At 40.0% G+C, this 24,198-nt stretch overlaps 1 protein-coding gene across 1 annotated transcript in view; it reads left to right on the forward strand.

Annotated features, from left to right (window-relative positions):
• SLC7A11 (solute carrier family 7 member 11) overlaps window positions 1-24,198 on the forward strand; it is a gene marked incomplete at both ends in the record, with an annotated part of 57,071 nt that overhangs the window by 21,684 nt on the left and 11,189 nt on the right. Inside the window, one exon of the mRNA XM_083862308.1 lies at window positions 23,554-23,677. Within this exon, the coding sequence (XP_083718434.1) occupies window positions 23,554-23,677 (124 nt within the window). The remainder of the gene's footprint in view (window positions 1-23,553; window positions 23,678-24,198) is intronic.

A 24,198-nucleotide genomic window follows, 5' to 3' on the forward strand; every position in this document is an offset into this window, starting at 1 on the left:
GACTGGCAGATTTCCATTGTTTCAGTGACTTTGAGATGTGTTGTGTGTTAGCAGGCTCTTTAATGTGATCAGGATATGTAGAGTGAGAATTGTGAGGCTGGAATCTGAGACCAGACAAATGCAGGTAGAAAACACTGCATTAATATTTATCAGTAATCATTATGACAGATACCTATGTACAAATGGGATTTTCACTGGTAATCTTCAATCCTGATAAAACACCATTTTAGGAGTTGTGGTTTAGTAAAACATGACTCTGGATGTGTTTAAAATGTGTAGATATGGCACTTGGGGACATGGTTTAGTGACGGACTTGGCAGTGCTGGTTTAATGACTGGACTCAGTGGTCTCAGAGGCCTTTTCAAACCTGAAGGCTTCTGTGCTTCTGAGTCATTTGTGTCAGTGAGAGCAGCTGGCTGAAGATTCCCAGGCCTGAGACACACATGAACCCAAGCTAGGTGATCTAGGGTTTAACTACCAAGGATCTGTGCTCTTTATAAAATCAGGAGAGGCAGACATTAAAACCAAAATACTTTTTTTTTTTAAACTTTTGGAGAATTGTTATATGAGAGACTGATTTTAAATGTGAAACTAAATGTAGGAGTGAGGGGATTCTGGTCCAGGATATCTACTACTTCAGGAAATTTTGGGGAGATGGGTTAGGAGCCAGAGTCTTGATGGTGTGATCAAATTCAGCTAGAAGCAGTATAATTTGTAAATTATCATTGGTTACCATCAATACTGTGTGATCTTTTCAAGTGTGCAGATGTCCTCACCCTTTGGGACTTTTCATACACTTCTGTGTCTCTGCAGTTCTTTTAACTGCAATTCTTGGTAATTTTCATTGTAGCTATTTTGATATATGCTGAGGTTTTTTGTGATTTGAGTCAGAGGAGTGGCTATTTTTGAACATTTTGCTCTCTGCTGCATAGGACAGAAAAGCACAGTTCCTCTCTTTTTAAAAAGCTAAGCACCCATTGAAGCATGACATATCTCAGCTAAAGGAAGTGGTGCTGGTTCAATTCTGATTTTTTTTTTTTTTTTTTTTTTTTCATTGTAGCTAGGATGTGAAGGAAGAAGACTGTCTTCTCCCAGCTTCTCTGTTCTCCAGATTATCCTTGGAGAACTGCTGAAGTTATTTGTGCTGCTAGTGAGGATGTAGTGCTGGAGGGCAAACCACATAATCTGGCTGGTTAAGTGTATTCCAGGATGGCACTGGAGAAAAATCAGCTCAGTATTACATGTGTAATGTTAACACAAGGCTCTTGAAGATTCTCTTCATCACTCTTCCTCTTGAGGCTGCACTTTGAGGGGATGAGTAGCTGCCCAGTTTTTACAATCTCCAAGCAAAGGTATTATATAGAATAGAAGAGAGTGGGATTTTAAAAATTACTAAATAAGTGAGAGGTGATGGTGAGGACAAATGGATTGTTACTGTCTGTGCTCACAGAGGCCTCTGCACCACCAGCAAATGGGGATTCTGGACTCCCTTGAGCTGAAATAAGCAAATGAAACATTTGGAAACATATTTTAAATGAAATACTTGAAACATATTTTTTATTTGATTGCCACCTCTGAATGGCTCTGTTAGAAAGGTGTCCTGAACAAAGGGCAGCTCCACCATTGTTCCCAAAGCTACAGGGCAAGGGAATAGTGTAGATTAATCTCAGTGGCAACTGTCTCAGTCAGCTCCAACTAAATCCAGTGCAAATGTTAGATGCGCCACCAATTGTCCTCCTCTTGTAAAGATTTATTAAGATTTAACTGTGGTTTTTTTGGGGTGAGGTGTTTTTTTTTTGGTGTTTTTTTTTTTTTTTTTTTTTTTTTTTAATAATTATTATTATTATTTTTTATTTTTTTTTTTTTTTTTTGTAACTTAAAAAGCTGTCTTTCATTCTTGCTGTGAGCCTTTAGTTAAAGGTTGCACCAAGGAACCTGGTCTAGTGAAAGTTGTCCCTGCCCATGGGCAGGGGACATGGAGCTACAACTTTAAGGTCCCTCCCAACCCAAACCATTCTGGGATTCCACTGTATTGTACTTCTATGAGGTATGACGTAGCTGGTTTTAAAAATGAAGAGGAGAATACAGGCTTGAATCACTTAGAGCTTGTAACAGCTCCAGGTGTGCAATTTGTAATGTTTGTCAATGGTTAGAATGCAAATTACCACAGTGAGGTCTTCTGCCCTGCACCTGCCAAAGTAAATATTTGCCTGAGAATCAGTCACAGTTGTGCATTTCCAGGTGTGTAACAGCTTTGGGAGTGACTGAGGTGAATGATCAGCTCCATCCCCACGTGAACCAGCAGGCTGCAATCCCCAGTGAATGTACCAAGGGGATGTGCCAGGTTTACAGCAGGGGGATGGCAGGAATGCTCCAGCAGAGTGGGGATGAGGCTTTGAGCAGTCTGGCCTAGTGGAAGGTGTCCCTGCCTATAGGACAGGAAGATCTTTAAGGTCCCTTCCAACCCAAAACATCCTGTGGAGGGAGGCCCTAGAATATATCCTGAGACGCATAGGAAGGCAGAAACATCTGCTATTAGACATTAAGTTTCCCAGATAAGGATTGCATTTTTTTCTGTGGTGTATGGTGCCAGGAAAACCTTTTGGAATATGATATGTGTCGCTGGGAATGCAGGAGAGAGGCAGGGAAAGGGGGATGCTCATGCCCTTTGCCCAGTCCTCTTTGTACTCCAAGCAACTGTTTGTGAGGGCAGGAAGGGCTTTGGAGGCTGTGGGAATCTGTAGAGGTGCAGCTGTCTGCCCAGGCTCAATAAATCCCACATTTAGGTCTATAAGCAGGATAAATAATCTGGGTCTTAGGCACTGGGGTGGTGAGGCAATATGAAACCCTAGAGAGGGAGAGCTGAAACAGAGACAGTGGGAATGAGCAAAGCAGGGAGCAAGCACCCTTTACATTACAGAAGGGAGAACAGTAAGGCTGAAAAAAAAACCAAACTCAAAGTGAATGAACAGGGTTTTGAAAGTAATGTTGAATTCTCACTTTGGAAATGCCACTGTTCCTTCTTTTGTGTAAGGACATTGTTATAACCCCAATTATCATAAGATGTAAAAGGATCTGTTTCTGCCTCTTGCTAAACCCCCTTTTGATGTCTCATTTTTAAGCCTGAGCTCATTTCTTTATTCCTCTTTGTCCAAGTGCTTCTCTCATGCAGCTATTAGTAGGACCTGAAGAAACACAGTGTTTATTTTAGAAGGAGCTGTAGTTGCAGTGTTTATGTACAATTTTTTAGAATAGCTTGAAATAATTTTATTATCAATAATATGTGGAATAACATTAAAGTGCAACAACAAATTTCCTTTTTTTAAAAATTATGCTTCGCATGTATGGGCTGGCTCAATAGCAATTGTTTCAAATAAAATACCTAAATAATCTTTGAAGCAGAAATTCACCAAAACAAATCTGTGGAGCTACATCACATGCAGTTTTGGTTTTTTTGATTGTCTTACACTATAAGAATCAGTCTCAAATGGAGGTCTTGTATTGCATTGTAAAATAATTGAATGAAGGAACTGCCAGGTCTTTGAGAGAGTTTGTCATCTGAAAATTGACAGGAGCCCTGTTGTCTGGAGCAGGAAATTCAGAGGACTAGAAATCATGCTTGTTGAACTTTCAGACTCATTTCTTGTACACAGTCTTTGATTTCATCTCTATTCTTGAGCACCCACAATGTACTCTGAAGAAAGAGGCTGAGTTTTTTCAATCAAGACCCTGGAAGCAGCTCGTGCTTGAAGGACACTTCCCTTTTCCCTTCCCAGGCTGAGCAGAGTCTGGGATCAGTGCTGTAGTTCATCAAGAATTTTGGCAGCCTCCAGATGAGAAGATAACAAGTGTGTCATCAACACCAGGAGTATTTTCACATCACAGCAACATCTTCAGAGCCTTGTCAAAGTCAGAGCCAGGTTGTGTCAGATGCTGGCCAAAGAGAATCCCACTTTTACAAAATTGTGCTCCATCCTCACTATGAGTAGATGATTGGCCTGAATGCTTCAGGTTGTGAAGATGAGGCTTGTGTTGGAAGAGAGAAAGAAAATACTGTTTCATTTTGAGAGGAGGGAAACTTAGACTCAAATTACTTACTGACTTCAAGACAGTCTGTCATCAAGTGGGCAACATGAGAGAGAGGTTAATTTATAGCTCGTTTTACTAAATAATTTTATTTCTTTGGCATTGTAGATTTTTGTTGGTATTGTTGGACTTAAGAAATATTTTTCATTTAGTGGATAAAAATGATAGAATTTCAAAGGACATGGTTTCTGAAAGCATTTTACAGCACAGATTACTTTGCAGTTGCAGTTAAGCAGAGCTGCTGTCACCTAATCCTTTCTTATTTTCTCTCTCTCTTTTTTTTTTTTTTCTTTCCTCTTTCTTTCCCACCTCTCTTATTGAACCATTTCATTTGCAAATATTTCATTTCTGTTTGTAAAAAAACTTTGGTCCAGCCCAGGCAATCTATCATTGTTTAAAAAGTTACACAGTGAGAAGAACAAATTATTGAGATGTATAGTGTTTATAACTGTGGTTGCAGATTGATAAATCATGTCTGGTGCTGTTGAAAAAGCAAGAAATGAATTGCTTTGCTGTGACCTTGGGGTCTGAGATTAGTCAGTTTGTCTATTAGATTTTTCCAGTGTTTTTCTCACTTCATTTATTCCTTCTTTTCCAAAGCACCAAGAAACAGTAGCTGTACAGCAAGTCACCAGAGCTTGATGTCATCAGACATCTTGTAAAACCAGGATATCAAAATGTTTGATATACTCTATTTTTGTACTGTTTTTAAATAATGTGGATGCCATGTCTAGCTAATGAGTGCCACCCATTCATTCTAATTATAGAGTCAACCCTGCATCTATGAGGACTGAGTGAGAGAAATAATGTATTAGGGGTGTTTTCTTCAGTCTATCTGAGCATTATAGAGATGCAGATGGATGGGAGGGGAATGGTGGCTTAGATGCTACAACTCTTCCAGCCCCCTTGTTATTTTTAGCCCTCTGATTTTTGGTGCTTCACATTAAAATGTGAAGCCCCCTACCAAAGTCAGTCAGAAACTTGAATTGTGCTGTTGCTCATTGTCAATCTAGCCACTGATTAGAGATCAGATTCCCAGTAATCCAAAGAGTGAAAAAAAATTTCATTATTAATTGAGAGGATGCAAGCCTTTGATATTTCTGCCTCTCTGCTTCTTACGCTTTTTATTTTTGGTGTTTTTATTTTTTTTTTTAATATTATTTTGTAATTTAATGAAAAAGATTTACTCTGAAGAGGAATACTATTATCAGTACTCTTAGACAATAGGTTTATCTTCCTGGAGTTTGGAATCTTTCTTGTGTCATTATGTTCTACTTATTCCTAAAAGATGCTTTTGACTTTTTCATTTTCTTCATGTCAGGCTACAGTGCCAAATATTCAGTGCAAAAGTTATAGGATTACATTGTGATATTTTACCTGAAGATAATCAAAAGAGACAAATGCTAATCTTTCCAGTATTTAGTAAAGCCCATTTGCTCATATGAATTCATCAGATTACCTTAAAGGGAAAACCAGGTCACTTAAGAGAGCATTTGCATTTTTCCTCAATATATTATTTGTGTCTTGATATTTTTTTGCACTTGAATACTTATTCTTCATCATAGAGTGAGGATGTTCTAATTAGCTTCCCCACAGCTATTTTTATGTCTCTTTAGTAGAAGTTTTATACTTTCTAAATTTGGCTGTATCTAATAGCATTACAGTCCTCTTAAATTCTTTCCGTTATCTGGGAGGCATCTCGGATGAGGTGTCCAAACTTGGTAAATTCAACAACATTGTCTACAATTTACTTCTGCCCTCTGTAAGTGATAAAATTGTGTTTTCAGATCTATACAATCCTTTAATGGGGAGCTGAATCTACCAAATAAGGAAAACAAATTAATTTACTAGCTCAAATGTATTTTCACAAAACCAAGCATGGGTATTGCTATTTATAGAATGTATGAAAGGCATTTAATTAAGAATGCAATTCAGTAGTATTTGTGTGTGTTTGAAAGGGACAAATAGACAATTACTAGCTCTCAGGGGAGTTGACTCACCAGCATGAGACTGTTGTTAATAAAATGATCTTTTCTTTACTTTCGCTTTCTCGCTAACCTTATTAGCTCCTTACTATTTGCATGACTCACATCTTCAGCTCATTAGTTATTGTTTCTTTTAGAAATTACTAATAATTCACTTCTGAAACTAAGTATTGCAGTCTTAGATGCATGTTTTTAATGGATTCAGATTTCTGAAATCTCAGTATGGGAACTAACTTTCTTTCCTTCATAATTACTTTTATTATTTCTGGTTGAAGGATGCCACTCTTGCTGGAAGTTGGATATTCTCTTATGACTGGGACCTGAATATCCACAGTTGCTTTGCCTTTATTTATATTTTTTCTTCACTCCTCGTTTGGGAGATTTTAGGCCAGGCTTCTCAGGGCCCCATCCAACCTGACCTAGAACATTCCTGAGTTCTGGCTCCAGCCTCTTCACTCTTGTACTTGTTTGAAAGCAAATCAGTGAGAGACTCCACATCAGAACTACAATTTAACAGGAAAATTAAAATAAATGCGAAACCTGAGTGGCTTAACCTGGCAGAGTCAGGGTACAACCTGGCGCCCTGTTGGTCAGGGGGGTGGTAGCAGTCCAATTAAATGGTGGCTGCAGTTCTCTTGGAGTGATAGATGTGGTTCTGTTGAAGCAGTGATCCTATAGAGAGGTCTGGCCTTCCTCTGAAGGTCCAGTGGTGGTTCTGTAGCTCTTATCCTCTGGGAATTCAGTGGATAAGGCTGCTTGTGATGTTCCAAACCTCGGATTATATCCAGGTAGGAATCCTTGGTTCCTCCCCCTGGGCAGAACATCTCACAATAGGATGGTGTAATTTTATCAGTCATGCAGTCAGACTTTGATTGCCCATTAGCAGAAGATATCCCCCTGGAGGGAGGATGGGTCATGGAGGAGAAAAACAGTGCCCTACCTGGCTTTAACAGATGTTAATAGAATACAGAGTTTTGGCTACATCTTACACTGTAACCTAAGACAGCTCTCCATCCTAGTCCCCAGGTGATGTGCCATAAATGCCCTAACCTTGACAGTCTGTTGGTTCTGCTGACAAAAAATGTGATTGAGTCATATGTGATACATGCAAATGATTCAAGGGTTGCAACTTGCTTGTGAGCCCTACATATAAAGCATGTCTATGATAGGATTTGTTGGGGGTCACTGAATCCACAAAATATTTCCAACCAGAGGAAGACGTGAAACTGTGATTTTAAAAAAACCCTGTATGTCAGCAGCTTGAGTTAAAATGAGGGCAGGGTCAGAATGGAATTGGAAATTGTAACCCAAACTAAAATCCAAATAATTGGTTTCTTTCTGTTTTTGTTAACTTCAGTTACATTTTTTGGATTTTTTGATTTGATAATGTGGATTGTCCTCTTGTCTTGTAGTGAGGACATTTCTTTGGCCCTGTAATTTTTTAGAGTTTCAACATAGTAGCTACCATATATGATATAATTTACTGAGGATGCAGATTGGGTCCTTCTGTCCTTATTTTCCTTACTTGGCCACTGAACACAAATTCCTCCCACCACACCTGAGTGTCCCCTGCCCCACAGGTGCACTGGGTCCTACTGAGCAGCAGTGCTGTGCCACAGGAGAGAGGGAATAGAGAGCACAGCTGGAAAGCACAGTGTGCTGTGCAGTCTGAGTCTGGAGGGATCCAGATGCATGGAGGAAAACCCTGCAAACCCCCTGCCTTGTCTTTGATAGATGCACTCTGTGCTCGAGCTGTGCTCTGAATTCACCTCAGCAATAGATGCAGGCAGCAGAGGGTCTGGGAAGATGGCTCACTGCATGAATTCTCCTGTCATCTGGGTGATCACAGCGAGCAAAGGCTTCAGGAGCAGAGATAACAGAAGGGCTGCAGATTTCATTGGGCACTGTTCCTCTTCCTTTCCTTTGAGACAGGCAGAGGCAGCCCCTGTGTGTGCCTGCTGCTTTCCAGGGGCTGCATGTTTTCCTTATGGATTCATTTAGTTAGGGGCTGACCTAATGGATGCTGTTACAGTCTACAAGTTCAGAGATGTGTACATGACACACATTCAACACATTTCATCAGATTTTTTTTTTTTTTATTTTTCCTTTTCCCAAGGGCAGTTGCTTGCTTTCCCCCCTCCTACCCCTTTTTTTTTTTTTTTTTTTTTTTGGTGCTTATTTCACTGCTGAGTCCTGTGGTGAAATTCTATACTCTGCGAGAGATGACCCCTGGGTGCTGTATCTTTGTCATTGGCAGCTGCTTTCTAAACCCCAGTTTAGCATTTGAATTGGTTCAGCTGTCTTCAGGTCTTTCTATCTCCTACTTCCACTTCATTATCTTTCTATTTTATGTTAAAAAAATAAAAAGGTGATGTTCTGTTTAGAAATTGACTGCAGTGAAGAGTGGCAGGGTTTAAACTGATATGCCAGTCAATATGTGTAAATTAGAAAAGAGGCTGATGTAATCTATAGTGTCTGTAAAGATTTCAAAGATGTACCTTGATCATTAATTAAGACAATAAGGATGCCTTATAAAACTGCAGTTGAGAAGACTAATAATTCACTATCGAATGAGGCAAGGCAAGGTCACTTGTGTAATTGCCTGTTCTAACATTTATATTCCTTGTATAAAATACTCCTACTCGCATGAAAGTCGAGCTGAAGGCCATGGAAATATCCAGGACTAGGCAATGCAGTTTTCATACCTAAACTTCGAGGGCACACTAAAGAAACACAGTAGTTATCTTTTTCTATGTATTTGTTTGTTTTTTATGGACCGAATTATTATTTCATATAGAGTTAATTTATAGCACAGACCTGGCATGGGTGGTGGAGAAGAGTAGTGGGAAAATAGCAGAATAAAAATGAGTGCTATATATGCAGTTAGACACAGTATTGCTGTGCTGGGTTTTATCTGTGGATATGTGTGTTGAAATTAGTAGTGCTACCTCTGCTCTTCCCCTCCTAATTGTCTGATATAGAATCTGATTCTGACTCCTTTTATGTGTCAAAAATGTAATAAAGATACCACCAAGGCATTAGTCAGAAATCAGGACGGTAGTCAGCTACCTGAAAAATCAAATCTATTCAGCAAACATAGGTGGAGGATGGAAGGAAAAAGATAAAATTGCAAGGGCAGAGAGTGTAAAACCATGCTCCTATATACCAGGACATGGGTTAGTGGTTGTTCTGTTCTGTGTGTGCTGTTGGGAGGGAGGATGGGAAAGCAGGGTAGAAGTGCATGCTGCCCGCAGGATTGTCCCCCTCTAAGGCAGCATCTACACTAAGGCAATACTTCAGAAGCCACTGCTTTGATATGTTTGTGTTGTGTAGGCTCTGTGGCTTAAGATAAAAGAACGAACTTGAAATGAAAATGACTGGATGAATTCCTTCACAATTCTGGAGACAACTGAAACTTTTTGAAGATTATTTGTTAGAACTATCTGGTAGTTCTAAAAGTGCATCACTGGGGCAGGATCCTATTGCAGGAGGGATGGTTGGGAGAGGTTCCTGCAAACTTACTGGATGAGGGGACATGCAGACACCTGGGCTGCTGTGATGCATACCCTTATTTCTTTTTTATCCAGAGCCAGTGGAGAAAGGGAGTCTGGGCTAATCTCTTCTGAGGGTGTGAGGACTGAGCAAACTGGTCAAGGGGAAGGTGTCCCTGTCCATGGCAGAGGGTTGGACAACTAGTGGTGGTCTTTAAGGTCCCTTCCAACCAAAACTATTGTATGATTTCCATCTTTTCATTTTTACAAGTGACTGTGTGGTGCATGGTGCTGTGCCACTGCACACAGCAGGTTGCTGCTCCTTTCTAGCCCTCATGGCTCATTTTGTTTGCCAGTGATAACCTGATGAGTGTAAGGTTTGTTTTCTTTCCTGTTGCTGGTTTTACCTTTTTGTTTTTTAAATAATTTCTGTTTGTTTATATGAATCATGGTTACTATGATTCAGCTCTCCTAAGGAAGTAGAGCAAATGTTTATCCACAGTCTCTCTGGGTAGCTGGAAAAATTGTAATCTTTATTGTAATTTACCAGCAGGGTAATGTAATGTAACACAAAACACTGTAACCTTCAAAGTTTCCATTGCCCTGGGGTTTCCTTCATTTTCACCAGCTGAAACACATGCAAAACTGTTCTAACATCTATTTCTGTTTCACTGAGGGACATAGCAGTACACATAGAAAGGAGTGACAGTATACTCCTTATGGGGAACCTAAGCTGTTTAGCCAAATACTCACGGTGGGAATAAAAATCCCTTGCAAGACTGAGGTTCTGCTGAAAGTCCAGAGCTGTAGAAGAGAGTTTATTTTACTGGAGAGATGATGAGTTTCTCAGGGCTGAGCAGCTCTTCTCTTGGCCACAGTGAAGGTTCCATGAGACATTTTCATTCTCTTTTGGTGGTTCATAAGCAGGAGGCCTGACCTGCAATTAATGGAAAGGAGATGGGCAAGAGTGTATTAGGGGTAGATAGAAAAATGAATAAATTCACTAGGATGGCAAGTCTAGCTGAGGTGGTTCAGAACAGTCACTGCAGCTCCACCTCATCTCTTGTCTTGGGTCCTAGGGGTGTTGCACTCTTTGTGAAAGCAAGAGTGTTTTATAGAATTTCTACTGTGGATGCTGCTCTGCATTGTAGGCAAACCTCCCCCAGGTTTTCTCCTTTCCACTTTAAAACTGGAACCTTCTCTCTGATGTTTGAGCCCTTATTTCTGTATTTACCAGTGGCATTAGCTGACTAATGGTGACTAGGAAAGGAGGTGACTCAGAGCACTCCCCCTAATGTTTTGGTCTGAGATATAAATCTGTGTTTCAAACAGCACTGAAATCTCACTGCAAACCTCAGTCAAAACCATTAAATTCCTTATGAAATTATTGATCAACCTTTTCTCATTGGTACTGTCAGTGTTGGTTTGTAGCCTGGGCATAGGAAAATGGGCCTCACAGTCATTTATCCTGGTATTTGTGAAAGCAACCCATCCCAGTACCTATGGTTAGTTACATACTGCAGCAACAGATACTTTAATTCATAGTGCAATGTTGTGATCTGTATGTGGTGCATCCTCTCCTGGAGCCAGAAGGGGATGACCCTCTTCTGCCACTTTTTATTTCTTTTTCTCTTTAACTGAGAGGCTAAGCCTCAAAAATGAGGAAGAGCAGAGTGCTAAGGTAGCATTAGGTAAGCTTATGTAGCAGCATCTTGCTTGCCATTAACAGGACATCTTTTATTGGAGCACCATTAGGCTGATGCTGGCTGGCACCATCTGACAGAGGTGGTGAGATGACTGTCACAGAAAGAAGCCAGACAGCATTTTTTACTAGGATAAGATACAAAATCAGAGAATAAACTACAATCAAAGCAACAGGCAAAAAAAATTGCAAAGGCAATTTGCAATATCACAGTCAAGCACATCAGATTGGAGTTTTATAATGCACACAGAGTCATTAACACATGCCATGCCACCATGAGTAGCTGTTCTTTAGAACAGCATGGTCAAAATTCCAATATGGTATTACCACACACAAGAAAAGGAATATGTTCCACTTAGTTCAGCCACCACAATAACTTACTCTGACACATGTCTTTTTGTACGAGACATTAAATGGGGTTCTCTCATCTGATTGTTCCTCTTTAATAGGTACTGAGATTGCTGGCTTGTATTTAAGATATGTAACAATCATATCAAAATGAGACAATTTGGCTTTGTACACCTCTCTGTAGATGAGTACATCCTTTCTTGTGTTTTTTACAAGGGAATTTTCATCAGAGGAGCATTGATCTTAGCAAGGGAATGCTAAGATTCTTATTCCCTTGCACACCCCTTCACTGCATGGTGGCTGTTTCATGTGAGTGATTGTGGGTGTGCAGATGCCTGGGAGCAGGTTCTGGTCTCTCACAGTGTAGTTTACATGTTAATATTTGGCTGTGAATATCTTGGAATTTTAAACACATAGTGAGAGTGACATTTTATTTATGGAATGACTGTTGTTAACTAAGTGACCATTAGGGTTTTCAATCATTTAAGTTACAGTCCAGCCTATATCCATGTAACATAGACTAAGAGGATTTCTATAAGATTATTAATGCTCCAGGGGTGCTGTGAAGTGAATAATCTGCATTTCACAAGTTGTGGTGCTGTGGTTTATTATGTCAATCCTCATTCACCTGTAACACTTGCTGTTGAACAAGTGCTGTTATTTGCATCTTCACCTTGTCATTATATTTTGTTTATTGTGAAAAAGTGGACTATATAATAACAGTATTTAGTTTTTTGAAGGATGATGAAATGGAAGATCCCTTACAAGAATAGTTTTGATATCATCATTTGAAAAGATCTAACAGCAATTTAGAGACTTCCTCCATAGAGAATGGATAACGAATAGGAGCATTCTGAAATTACAAGAGGTTTATCTTCTGTGTGGGGATATTTTAAAGGAAAGAAAATTTACATTGATCCAACACTGTAAAGGAATGACAGGCACTTCTAATTTATCATATCTGTTTATTACAGGAAAAAAGCAGTTGCTAGGCAAAACCAGATAAAAGTAAAGATTTATCCACAAGGAACATAGAAGACTGTGAAGTTCCTTTTCCTTGGGCAAAACTCCCATTAGAGAATAAGCTGCTTGTGAGTCTAAGGAAGAAATATTTCAATGGATGTGAAAATAAGCAGAAATGCTTTAGGATTTTTGCTTGGTGATTGTGAAGGCCATGAGGAGGGGCTTTTTCTTAGTTGCAGGCTATCCCAGACATGAATAGATCCAAGCTGTAGGCCACCTCAACTTGGTGTTTAGTGTTGACAGAGTCACGATGCTGTGCTAGAATGACCCTGGAGCTCAGTGAGTTACATATTTTCTCTGATTTTAAGAACATAATTTTGCCCACAGAGGCCCAACTCCTGCCATATGTTTTGTGCTTATTTTGGTTACTGAAAAAAAGTCTTACAAGCACTGTTGCTAAACTAACACATAAATTTGTCCTGTTCCCCAGAGCTGGTGTTTTTAAATGGGGGCCTGCATGAAGAATGAAGACAGAATTTTTTAGCAGGATCTGTTTCAATCTATAGGAAAAAAGGGGTAATGATTTTAAACCAAAGGAATTTAGGTTTAGATTAGATACGTGGAAGAAGGGGTTTACAATGAAGATTGTAAAGCAGTGGAATGGGTTGCTCAGGGCAGTAGCAGATGCCCCATCCCTGGAAATATTAAAGGGCAGGTTGAGTGGGGTTCTGAGCAATCTGATCTAGTGGAAGATGTCCCTGCTGTTCCCAGGGAAGTAGGACTAGATGACATTTAATGGTCCCTTTCAACCCAAACCTTTCTATGGTTCTGTGATTATCTAGGTTTACTTTCAAATGCAGATGTCAGGGAGAGTGGTGCTATGGAGTGCCAGGACTTAGGGATTTTTGTTGGCACAGTACATGGTCCTTTTAAGTTGATGCTATGGGTCAGGGTAAGAGAAAGTGTGGTAAATTCTGTATAAACCCTCATTATCACTTTTATTGTAAGATTTTAGCATGGAAGATAAGGGCATTTTTGACAGAGGGGATACTGAACAATGTGCAATTGCAAAGATGAGTCAGCCTTAAAATCCTGAGTCTATTGATTATACTGTCCAAGATAATTGAAATAGGCTAATAAGTCTGGCTATTTCATGTCATTGTCAACTGCAGGGAACTTGATTTGCAGCAGAGTTTCAGGATTAACTCTCTAAGGTTATGTTTGAGGTTATGTTTAAGATTTCTCATTTTGAACACAGGAAAAGGAAACCTCAGCCTTATTGGTGATTTTGAAAATTGTCCATATTTTGCTTCATGATATCACTTCATCAAAAAAGAGAAGGATAAGCTTTTCTCCTACGCCTGTGGTTGTAGTTTCAGCATTATGAAGGCTTAGTGAGAGAGGATTTCAGCTATTTCCTTATTCAAAGCACAGAAGGTAATAAAATAGAAAAAGTTGATATTCCCATTTGAACTCCATTCAAGTGCTTCCTGTCACTGTGTGCTGCAAAGGCATATTTAAGCTCACATTTGGAGTTTTCTGGATTTCTATTCTATGTCAGAACTCCTACAGAGTTGTTTCAGTTTTCTTTATGGGCTCTCCCACACCTGTAGGTGGTCTGTTGGGCTGTCCTTAGCCAGACCATAATTTCCCTGCTTTCTGCAGAGAAAACAATTTATCTGCCAGATAGCCACCTTCATGGCAGTGCAGTATTGTTAAGACACCTCCTTTTAATTTCATTCACACCTTTTTGTGTCTTTAAAAATGCTAATGCTTTTAAGGCACCTGCAGTTACCCTTTTTCTCGTTTTGAATTCCTGCAGAAGAAGAGCCTGTCTTGGTAAATGGTATTTCAGTTTCCATGGTGCTCCTTGTTACAAATAGCTGCTCTTTTCATCACCAAACGGTGCAATTTTCATTCATGCTGAAATATCAATGGTAACATACAGCAGCAAATTGCTCCTTTATGATCCTTGGCATTGTGGAAACTCTCCTGCTCAAAATTAAATGTCAAGGAATTTAGCAAGTATGAAAAATCTGGCTCCTTTTATGCTCATTCTCACAGAGACATACGCTCTTCCCTCTGTGCACCTAAGCATTTACCTTCCTTTATTATTTACTGTAAGGAGTCATTAATATGCTGCCAGTGATGCTTCCAAAAAAGTCCAGCTTTTAGAGGGGTTGAGGAGGTAGATTGAGGTCCTTCCTGTACCTTCCACTGGAACTGAGTGAGGTGTTTTATGCTCAGGTTGCTTGTGAGCTTGAGTAGCTCATTTTGGGAATGATAGCAGCCTTGCCAGCCTTGCATTACTCCAGGTGTTGCTCTGTCATTTGCCCTGGCCCAAATTAGAGACATGTATGGTCGGTGTGGGCAATAGAAATACACACAGGTCAAAGCAGGACTCTGCCTCCACCCCAGCCCCACTCCCTGCAAACACTTGCAGGAGTGTGGAGAGGGTGCTGTGACAGGCAGCAGGGTTTTTAGTGGGATTCCTTTCACAACCACCGTGCTCTCTTTCCCTGGCCATGATATTGTTATGCAGTAGATGATGGCTTAGGTTTCTCTGCTACGTGGCCTGATGGGCACATTTCCCAGCTCAGGTTCCCTTGTTTATAATTCTAAATATCCCTCACTCCCCCACTGCCAACTACTGCCAGTGGTCCATCTTTCCTAGAGAAAAGTGATCCTGTCTGGAGAAAGTAGGTGCTGTTCATAAATCAGGTGCTCAGGGAATTAATAATTTCAAATTCACAGGAAAGCCTGCACGAATAAATTAAACTACTTTTACCACACAATTACTTCACTTCCTCCCTTTTACATTTATGTAAGTCTGGCAATGAGGTATGTGTTGGCACGGAGCAGTTGAGAGGAAGGTAGACCCACTATCAACTGCTAAATAAAGCAGCTTGGAGGAAGTGCTTTGGATTGTGCCTGTGCCCCTTTCCCCTTCATTTCCATACAGGAGCTGGGTGCAGGCTGATGTTTTGTTTTTATGGCCCTATGTCAGGTTTGTTGTTATGGCTTCCTTGCCTCCAAGCAAGCACTGTGATTTAATGATGCTTCTCACCATAGTCTACACTACTGGCAGTACTGGGAGCACTTCAAACAAATAGACCTCAGAAGAAAATAAAATGCTGGAGCTTTTTGAGAGAGCAGAGGTGCTCCTTTCAACTCCTGGTTGGGAGGGAGCTGGGCAATAAAGGTAAAATCTGGGGTTTTGACTCTCTGGAAAAAGGGGCAAAATTCCTTGAGGACATTAAGGTTTCCCACAAATGAAATAAAAGGAGGGTGATATTAAATGATCTTGTAAGTTAGAAACATAGGAGTCGTTCATCAAACTCAGGAGTGACAATATATTGGTATTTAAATCCTCTGAATTTAGCCAATGCTACTTTTTAAAAAGTAAGCTTTTGTGAGAGTGGCAGACAACCTTTTAATTACAGGTCAAACCTAAACCTCACTTCTGTTGCTATACATTAGATAAATAGCTATTGTCTTCTGGGCATCTTCACTAGCATTTCAGTTTCTGAAATGCAAAATGCAGGTCCTTTGCTAGATAGAGATCCTACATTTTTCAGGCACCTGGCTGTTCTCTGGTTAAGCCTCCCAGACTCTAACAAAAAGAACAATTGAGTTCCTGGGGTAGGCCTAATTCCCTGCAGAATTAGGTATGACAATAGCAATAGGAAAGAAAAGCAAGCTCCTTGGTCTTTCAGGTTTTCAGGAAGGATGTAGCTTGGGGTCAAGTTGCAGTGCAAAATAAAAGTCATATTTGGTTATTCACAGGTATTTTGGAAATAGTCCTAAACTTTGTACAACAGGTTTGCAACAGAGGTAGCGTGAAGATGTTGAACACTGGCACTTGATGTACTCATGGAAATAGAGTTGACTGAGAAATCACAGGGCGTGATCAGTATTTTATGTTTCAAGTCTATCTTCCATTTCTTTTAAAGAGATTTTAAAAATTAACCCCCACAGTAGATCAGTGTGCTGCCTCCTGTGCTCAATTTCTGGCTCCTAACAGTGCTCACATGCCTACTGTACAAGAAATGGCTAAGCAGAGACAGAGAGACTAATATTTAGCGCTGTAATCTCAAAAGTCCTTTGTGTATTAGCTGTCATCATTGATAGAATGATGTTGGCAACTATGTTGGCATAGTTTTCTTTGGAATGCCGGTAGTGCTATCCACTCCATGCAAAATGATTCAGGATCCTGCCTGACCATGCGGAGTGTCTCTGGCTGGTAGTCCAAGTTTCAGATCAATCCATTCTGCTCTTCCAAGAAAGATGTTTCATAAAAGGTATTGACTTGACAGGGTGGGGCTGGGGCCATGACGTAAATGAGCACTCTGGTCAGATCTGGCTTGGCAACCTGAGTTTGTACACAAAGACATCATAGCCAGCTTTAAATCTCCATTAAAATAAAGCAAATCCCCTTGTCAGCATAACAACTATTCTATTTCTCAAGGGCTGTGGACAGATTTGCTTCCTGAGACTTGAGCTGGGAGGGTTTGCCTGAAAGGAGATGTTTTATGGGAAAGAGTGTTGCCCTGTGCAATTAATACCTAAGTCATAAGACAAGGCAGTATTGACGCTAATTAGCTTTGGAGGAAAACCTGTTGGAAAAAGTGCTGAAAACATCTGAGAAGTTAAGAAAATTTCCTGCCTTTTGCAGCTCACTGATAACACAGTGTGACCCTTTAAAGTCAGTTGGTCATGGAAGACCCTATTTACACACTGTAAACAATTATAATCTGAACCAGTGAAGTCAAACACTGAGAAGTAAATAAGTAATTAGCACAGCAGAAGCTCTTTTCTTCTCTTGCTGGGTGGTAGAAGGCAAGAAGGCTTTTAAATGCAGACTGTAGCCTGATTCTTCACTCTTTTATCCCACTGTCATGCTGCTGTGTCTCTGAAGTAAGAGATATGGAACCAAAGCATGGAAATGAAGAGGGGGGAGGCCCTTAAAAGTCACTTCAGCAGTAGCATCCATGGAGCATGTGGTGGTGTAAATGAGAGTAGAGCTTAATGACTGGGCCTTCCTTTCTTTCATTCCTCCCTCAAAATCAAAAAAAAAAAGGATCACAAGATGATGAAGGGCAGTTATGTAATTGAATATTATCTAAGCTGCAAGTCCACTGACTGCAAGTTCCTCTGATCTGGAACATAAGGATGGAACATACTGGGAAGCAGCGAAGGGAAGAGATGATTTGCTGATGGGAATCTTCACTTCAATAAACAAAATAATAATAGCTTGTCACTGAAGTCAGCAGTTGCTGAGACACTAGTTGCCATGTAGAAATCTGTGGATTTGAGTGGTGGTCTGATGATTCCCATCCCTTTTGTCTCTCTATTGCTGGCTTTTATTCAGTCCTGGGGCGTGATCTCCTTTGAAGTTTTACATCTGCCTTTTCTCCTAGCAGATGGATGAGATTGTAGTTTTTTCACCTGTTGACATGGTAAGGACTGTTTGATCCCTTCAATGTAACAACATGTTGTCTTATGGGCTGCTTTTTACATGAAAAACATGTCAGGGATAAGTGAGTTTATATCAAAATGTGCTGCTTGCTGTCCAGGATTTGGGATTGCCAAAGCTCACGGAATGTGGAAGACATTCCCACTGCCTGGGAATGGGCTCTGGAACACAGCCCTTACCAAGGCAAGACTGTATGTGTTCTAGTCTTGCACTGAAGTCCTGGGGTTATTAAATTTCTCTTGCCACTTGCTGTATTTGGTTACTTTTTTTTTTTTTTTCCCATGTCAGGTTATTTGGATAAATTTGCTCTTGTGATAAATTTGCTCTTTTTCTGCCAAGCTTTGGTGCTATGGGCAGTGCAGTGGATGATTAGATTTTTTTAAGAGTGCCAAAATCTGGGGAGAGTTCATTTGGAAAAATGCTTAGCAGATTGCAAATGGTGAATAAATTATTGCACAAGGGAACTCTTGAAACTCCTCTGGTGGTAAATTTTCAGCTAAGGAAATATAGAATATACAGCATCATCTTCATGGACTAAGCAAATACTTGCTTGTAAATAATGCAAGGGAATTAGGATTTCTCTCCTTCTTTACTATTTTAATTCTAAATTTATATGTAAAATTATCTTCCACAATTTCCTTACTACAGTAAAGATGTAATTTCATGTAACTTTATCAGTATTTGATATAGTTAATTGATATAATTAATTTGTCCTTTTAATTTATGTTTCCTGGCTGGGCCCTGCTAGGGCAGCTTTGTCCAGGACAGTTGACTATGATGAACATTTGTAAAACCTGGCTTTGATATGGATGCAAGGAAAGGGTTTTCATATGACCTCCAAGTGACAAAGAATGTGGCATCAAGGTGCTTCACCCTTGTGAACTCAGCTGGCTTGGAGGGGTGTCTTTGACTCTGTGGTTGTCATTTCATAGAAAGAACAGCCCTCAGTGGACACAGCTCTTAGTGCCCACTGTTTGCTGTTATAGAAGTTGCCATTAACCTGGGATATGTGCTGTACATTTCTAGGAATGTTCCTCTGCTGACTTATTGACATGGTTTTTCTCATACTCAGGTTCTTGCTCTGGCTTTCTTTCTCTTTCTCTTTTTCCTTTTATCTTTTTTTTTTTTTTTTTTTTTTTTTTTTTTTTTTTTTTTTTTTTTCTCTCTTTCCCCCCTCTCTTCCTTGCTCTGCTTTCAGCTTTTTCTTGTAAAAATATTTATAGGAGTAGAGATGTACTAGAGCTGATTAGCAGAAGATCTATGATTCTGCAACAGTGAAGGTTAAATGCAAAATCCAGTGGTTTTCAGTGGATTAACTGAACCATATGCCCTAGCTCTGGTGCCTTTTACAGGCTCTAGAGGAAAGAAATTTCCTTCCAAGCAATATAGAGCATTGCTTGGCAACCATTTCAGCCCTGTATAGCACAAGATGGGCTAGCTGTATTCCCAACACTGAACTTCTCTGTGATGGTAGGATCCTTGGTGACTCTTTTTCTGGGAATCACAAGGTAAATGTGCTCTTTGTTCAAGTGTGATGAAACTTCATTACAGTTGCTCTGTATAAAGGGCAGAAGGGGAAGATTTAGCTTTGAATAGCAGCTAGGGATGGGTAAGTCTTAAAAGATATGGAGCTTCAATTCAATTTTAGTCAACATTCAGCTGCATAGAAGCTGCCCTAATTGTCTCTTACCCACTTTTTAAAAGACTTTTTAATGATAGGGTCAGTATTTTCCTGATTCAGATTTCCTCAGGTTCCTTTTGATACTGATTTTCTTCAAAGTTTTGTGAGAAGACATGAATATTGAAAAAAGACTCTCCTGGCAGCAGCTTCCCCTTCTAACCAAGGAGAAACCTGCTTGAATATCATCTTGACACTAGTGCTCAAGACATTTCCAAATAATTGTATAGGTTTGGAGCTAATATCAAGGCGAGGTTGGATGGGGCCCTGTGCAACCTGGTTCAATGAAATTTGTCCTTGCCCACACCAGGGAGACTGTAATTAGGGGATGTTTAAGATATGTTCCACTCCAAACCATTCTAAGATTCTATGATGGTTCTGTCATCAGCAACTCAAGGTCTACTCAGGCAACCAGCTGGTTTGAAAAGAGTTGTTCTTCCTTTTGAAATCTTTTGAAAGCTCACTCTGAAATGAAGTTGAAAAATAAGAGCACTGTCCTGTATTAACCAGTAGCCACTTCAATGCAAGTTGAAGTCCTGGGCTTTGCTTTAAGAAAATGAGATATTGCAGTCTCCTGTATCTGAGCACTCACAGTGCCATGGTTTTTAAGCCATTAACTCTTCTGAGGTCTTTATCAGTAGGATGAGATTTGTGTTTTGCTTCTAAGATTTTTTTTTCCCAAGGAAATCTCCTACTGATATGGTCAAGTTTCCCATCAGAAATTTTAGCTTTGATGAATCGAAATCTTTAAAAAAATAAAAGTGGAAAATATGTTTTCCTGAATTTTCTCTCTCTAGTCCAAAAGTCTCAGCTAGCTGTGAGGCAGCTGTGAATTTGTTTTACACCAGCAACATGGCTTATCAATGTTGTGGGCACCCTATGTTTTGTGTGATGCATAGAATGCAGAAGTGAAAAGGTGGAAACTACATTAATACAGGCAATTTAATGCAGAATAGGACCTAGGTATGATTTTTCTTATTTAGAGACAGGATTTGGAAGCCTGGAGAATATCTAAAATATTCCAAGAAAATTGGTACAGTGATCCTCTGGGGAAAGGAGGTAGTCTTTATTGCTAATGGCATTACAGCTTTTATTCCAGCATGGAGGTTGTAGTTCACACCAGAAAGTCTGATAATGGCACCCTGTAGCAAATTGGGAACTGTCTCTTAAATTGGATGGATAGAAAAGACACAATTAAAGCTCTCACTCTGGTTTTGCATATGGTTCCTACCTGTCTGCCTGTGTTTTCAGGTGATTTGAGGACCAAGTGCAAATCTGGCATAGGTGTCAGCGAGAAATGAACCATGCTGTACTGCTTATCCCTGAAATCTCGAGACTGGCCTTTTATTTCTGTCTGAATCTGTCACTGGAAGCAGTGGGTAATAAGCAGCACTTGGAAGGGTTGTGCAGGCACACGGCAGCCCTCTGAAATCTCACTCCTGCCAGGAGACAAAAGGCACTGCAGCCTGAGCACTCGTTTCCTTCAAGAACAGGGACTTTGGGAGCTTAGAAGTCACAGCATCCCTTGTGCTGCTCCAGGCGCTGGGTTATGATTTGCAGGCTGTTTAATGAATAGTGCTTCCTGACTAGCTCTGGCTTGTTTAGGGGTTTAATGCTTCTGAGTGTGGTTTTTTTTTTTTTTTTTTTTTTTTTTTTTTTTTTTTTTTTTTGTTGCTGTTACTATCCGAGGGCGTTAGCACTCCTCAGCATAACAAAGCAGGACTTGCAGTGCTCAGATAATGGTCACGTTTGGAAGCACGATTCTTCACTCCCCCACCAACCCTCCCTGCCCCAGTTTTCAATTGCCATTTTGTTTTATCAGAAATTAAACTGATTTAAATTAAATGTGAATGTAAGGTGTTTAGTAAGAGTTAGAACAAAAGAGGTTAAGTTTAGCAATATGCTTTCAGTCATTTAAATTGTATTTGTGAAAAAAGCCCAAATTTGCTATATTTGGCTGAAAACCTTCTTTTTAAGGTTGGAGTCAGGGCTGATTTTTCCAAGAGCTTGGTGGTTGAAGCATTCATCTGCGATGCAGAAAATATAGATAACATACCTGCTCTGAGAGGCTTAAAATCCATGTATCCCTACCTTGAATCAAATGCTAAGAGGATTGAATTCAATTTACACCCAGGTCAGGTAAGAAGCTTAACCCAACTGATTGCAATACATCTGGCAACTGACCTAAACCCCCCATTTTGGCATATTTTATCAGCACACAGAGCTGCAGTATTTCTTGTGTCCATAACTACGGGTTTTCCAGCAATGCAGCACCTGTATTCTGGGCTCTTTGCTCTAGTCCTTACTGTCATCTTCTCCATCAACAAACCACGTTGACTGGCTTCCCTTTTTCCAGTTTCTTCACCTAAGATGTGTGCATGAGGTAGCTGTGGCTACTTAATACAGTATCATGGTGTCTTACCCAGATTTGGTGTTACATTACTGGCATGATCCTCTTACCCACCTGTGTGCCTGGGTTAATGGGAGCATTTGACACCAAATGGTTTCTGAGGTGGGCAAGATGTGCAGCAGTGATACTGTCCGGCTTTACTTATTTATGAATGCATTTATTTATTCAGTCTCAGGTTAGAGCTCATTTTCAGCTCCATACAGCCATACTGATGTGTAGGATCTATTTGAGAAATAAGGACAGGTAGTGAGGAAGATCCTTGAATTCTGACCTGTCTGCTTTTCTTTGAGAAAAATATCAGAAAAGGATGGATCTTTTTGTCGGTTTTCAAAATGCCTTTTGCTTTGAGGTGATTGCAATAGTCCTTTAGAAATGGGCTTGTGATCTCTTCTGCAATACCAGAATTCCTACTTTTGTCTTTGCTTTCTTCCACCTGCTGGGGTGACTTTCTTTAAATATGGCAACCTCTCCATCTCTCCAAAAGCAGCCTTAATACAGACAGCTGGAGGGAACCAGCCATGAGAGAGGAGCTCTCAGCTCTCCTCAGAGGCACTGTACATACCACCACTCTCAGCCTTGGAATGAAAGGATTGATTTCAGATCCAAGTTTTTTCTTGGTGTGATGTATCTATCAATAATATTAGGTGGAAAGAGACCAGAGTAACACTTGAGGCATCTGAGTTTTCCTCCTGACTCAAATGTTTGCTTGCAGTGTGGCTTTGGGCAAATCCACTGTGCCTCTGTTCCTCCTTTTAAAAACAGAAATAATTATTTTCTGACTAGAAGGACATGCTATATAAAAGTTTGGCATTAGTATATATTTGTTTGTTATTGTTCTGTTTTTTAGCAAGGATGGCAGGGGGGGTTGTGCTTTTGCTTTTCAATACCATTTGTACTGTGCTAAATTTACAAATTTGTGCTGTTCCCATTTCTGTGTGATATTCTGCTCTCATGTTCCCCTGAGTAGTGGGAGAGATCCCTGGGATGTGATAAAGTGTGTAAAGGAAGAAATACACCCAGGAGGAAAGGGCAGAATTTTGCATGTTGGGTATTTTGGTATCCAGGGGAAGATGTCAAACACCTCCAGGTGTTTGGGTTCAGCTCGCAAGTCAATCTGAGCAGGCAACTTAAATGGGAAGTGGGGAACAAATGGGAAGCATGGGGGCCACAAGCCTTTTAGGGTCCCCAAAGGATTCCTTCCTCAAATAGTTTCTCATCTCTTCATTATAAATCTATTTCCTTTATCTAGAGGGTTTTGTTTATTCCATTTTTTACTGGTAGATTCTAATGATGATATTTTAGGATCACCAAATGTGCATTCGCCATCATTAGTGGCTTCTTCTCATGTTATTTGTTTCATGTTCAGGGATTAGCAACCAGATTGCAAAATAATGAGCTGCCTTGTGTATTTCAGAAACATACCCCTCGCAATATGCATTTCAATGATTATCGTCACAGTTGGCTATGTGTTAACAAACGTGGCTTATTTCACTACAATCAGTCCTGGGGAATTGCTGCTTTCAAAAGCTGTAGCAGTGGTAAGTTACAGAAGAAAAATACAAAGATATATTCCTGCTGCAGTTATGTTTTGTTGATATTATTCTTATTTTCAGGGGGGAAAAAGATCGGGTGGCCACATCCAGTCAGGTTTTAGTATGGCAGCACTTATTAGCATCCCAGTGAAATTTGATTTTTGACTGATGACTAGGATTGTACTTCAGGCCATCAGTAGCATTTATAATGTAACATTGGTCTGTATTTATTTATCTCTTATAATGAAGTCAATAGGACTTACATTTCATAGCCAAGTACATGCTTGAAAAATTCATTGCTAAATTGTAAGCTCAGCTCCTGGGAAGCAGGATATTTATGGAAGAGAGACCTCTGAACTCTCTTGTGTAGCAGAATACTGTAACTTTGTCTCTGCACTATGTGTGTCCTGAGTACTTGGGAAGGGGGTTGCTGTGAGTACTGGAGCTCATCTGGGAAGGAGTTGCAAGGCAACCTGGCTAGGAAATACTGCTTTGATTATTCTTGCTGAACTGTGGTGATGACACTG

This window comes from Zosterops lateralis, assembly GCF_965231275.1.
Source record: "Zosterops lateralis genome assembly, chromosome: 5".
Taxonomy (NCBI): Eukaryota; Metazoa; Chordata; class Aves; order Passeriformes; family Zosteropidae; genus Zosterops; species Zosterops lateralis.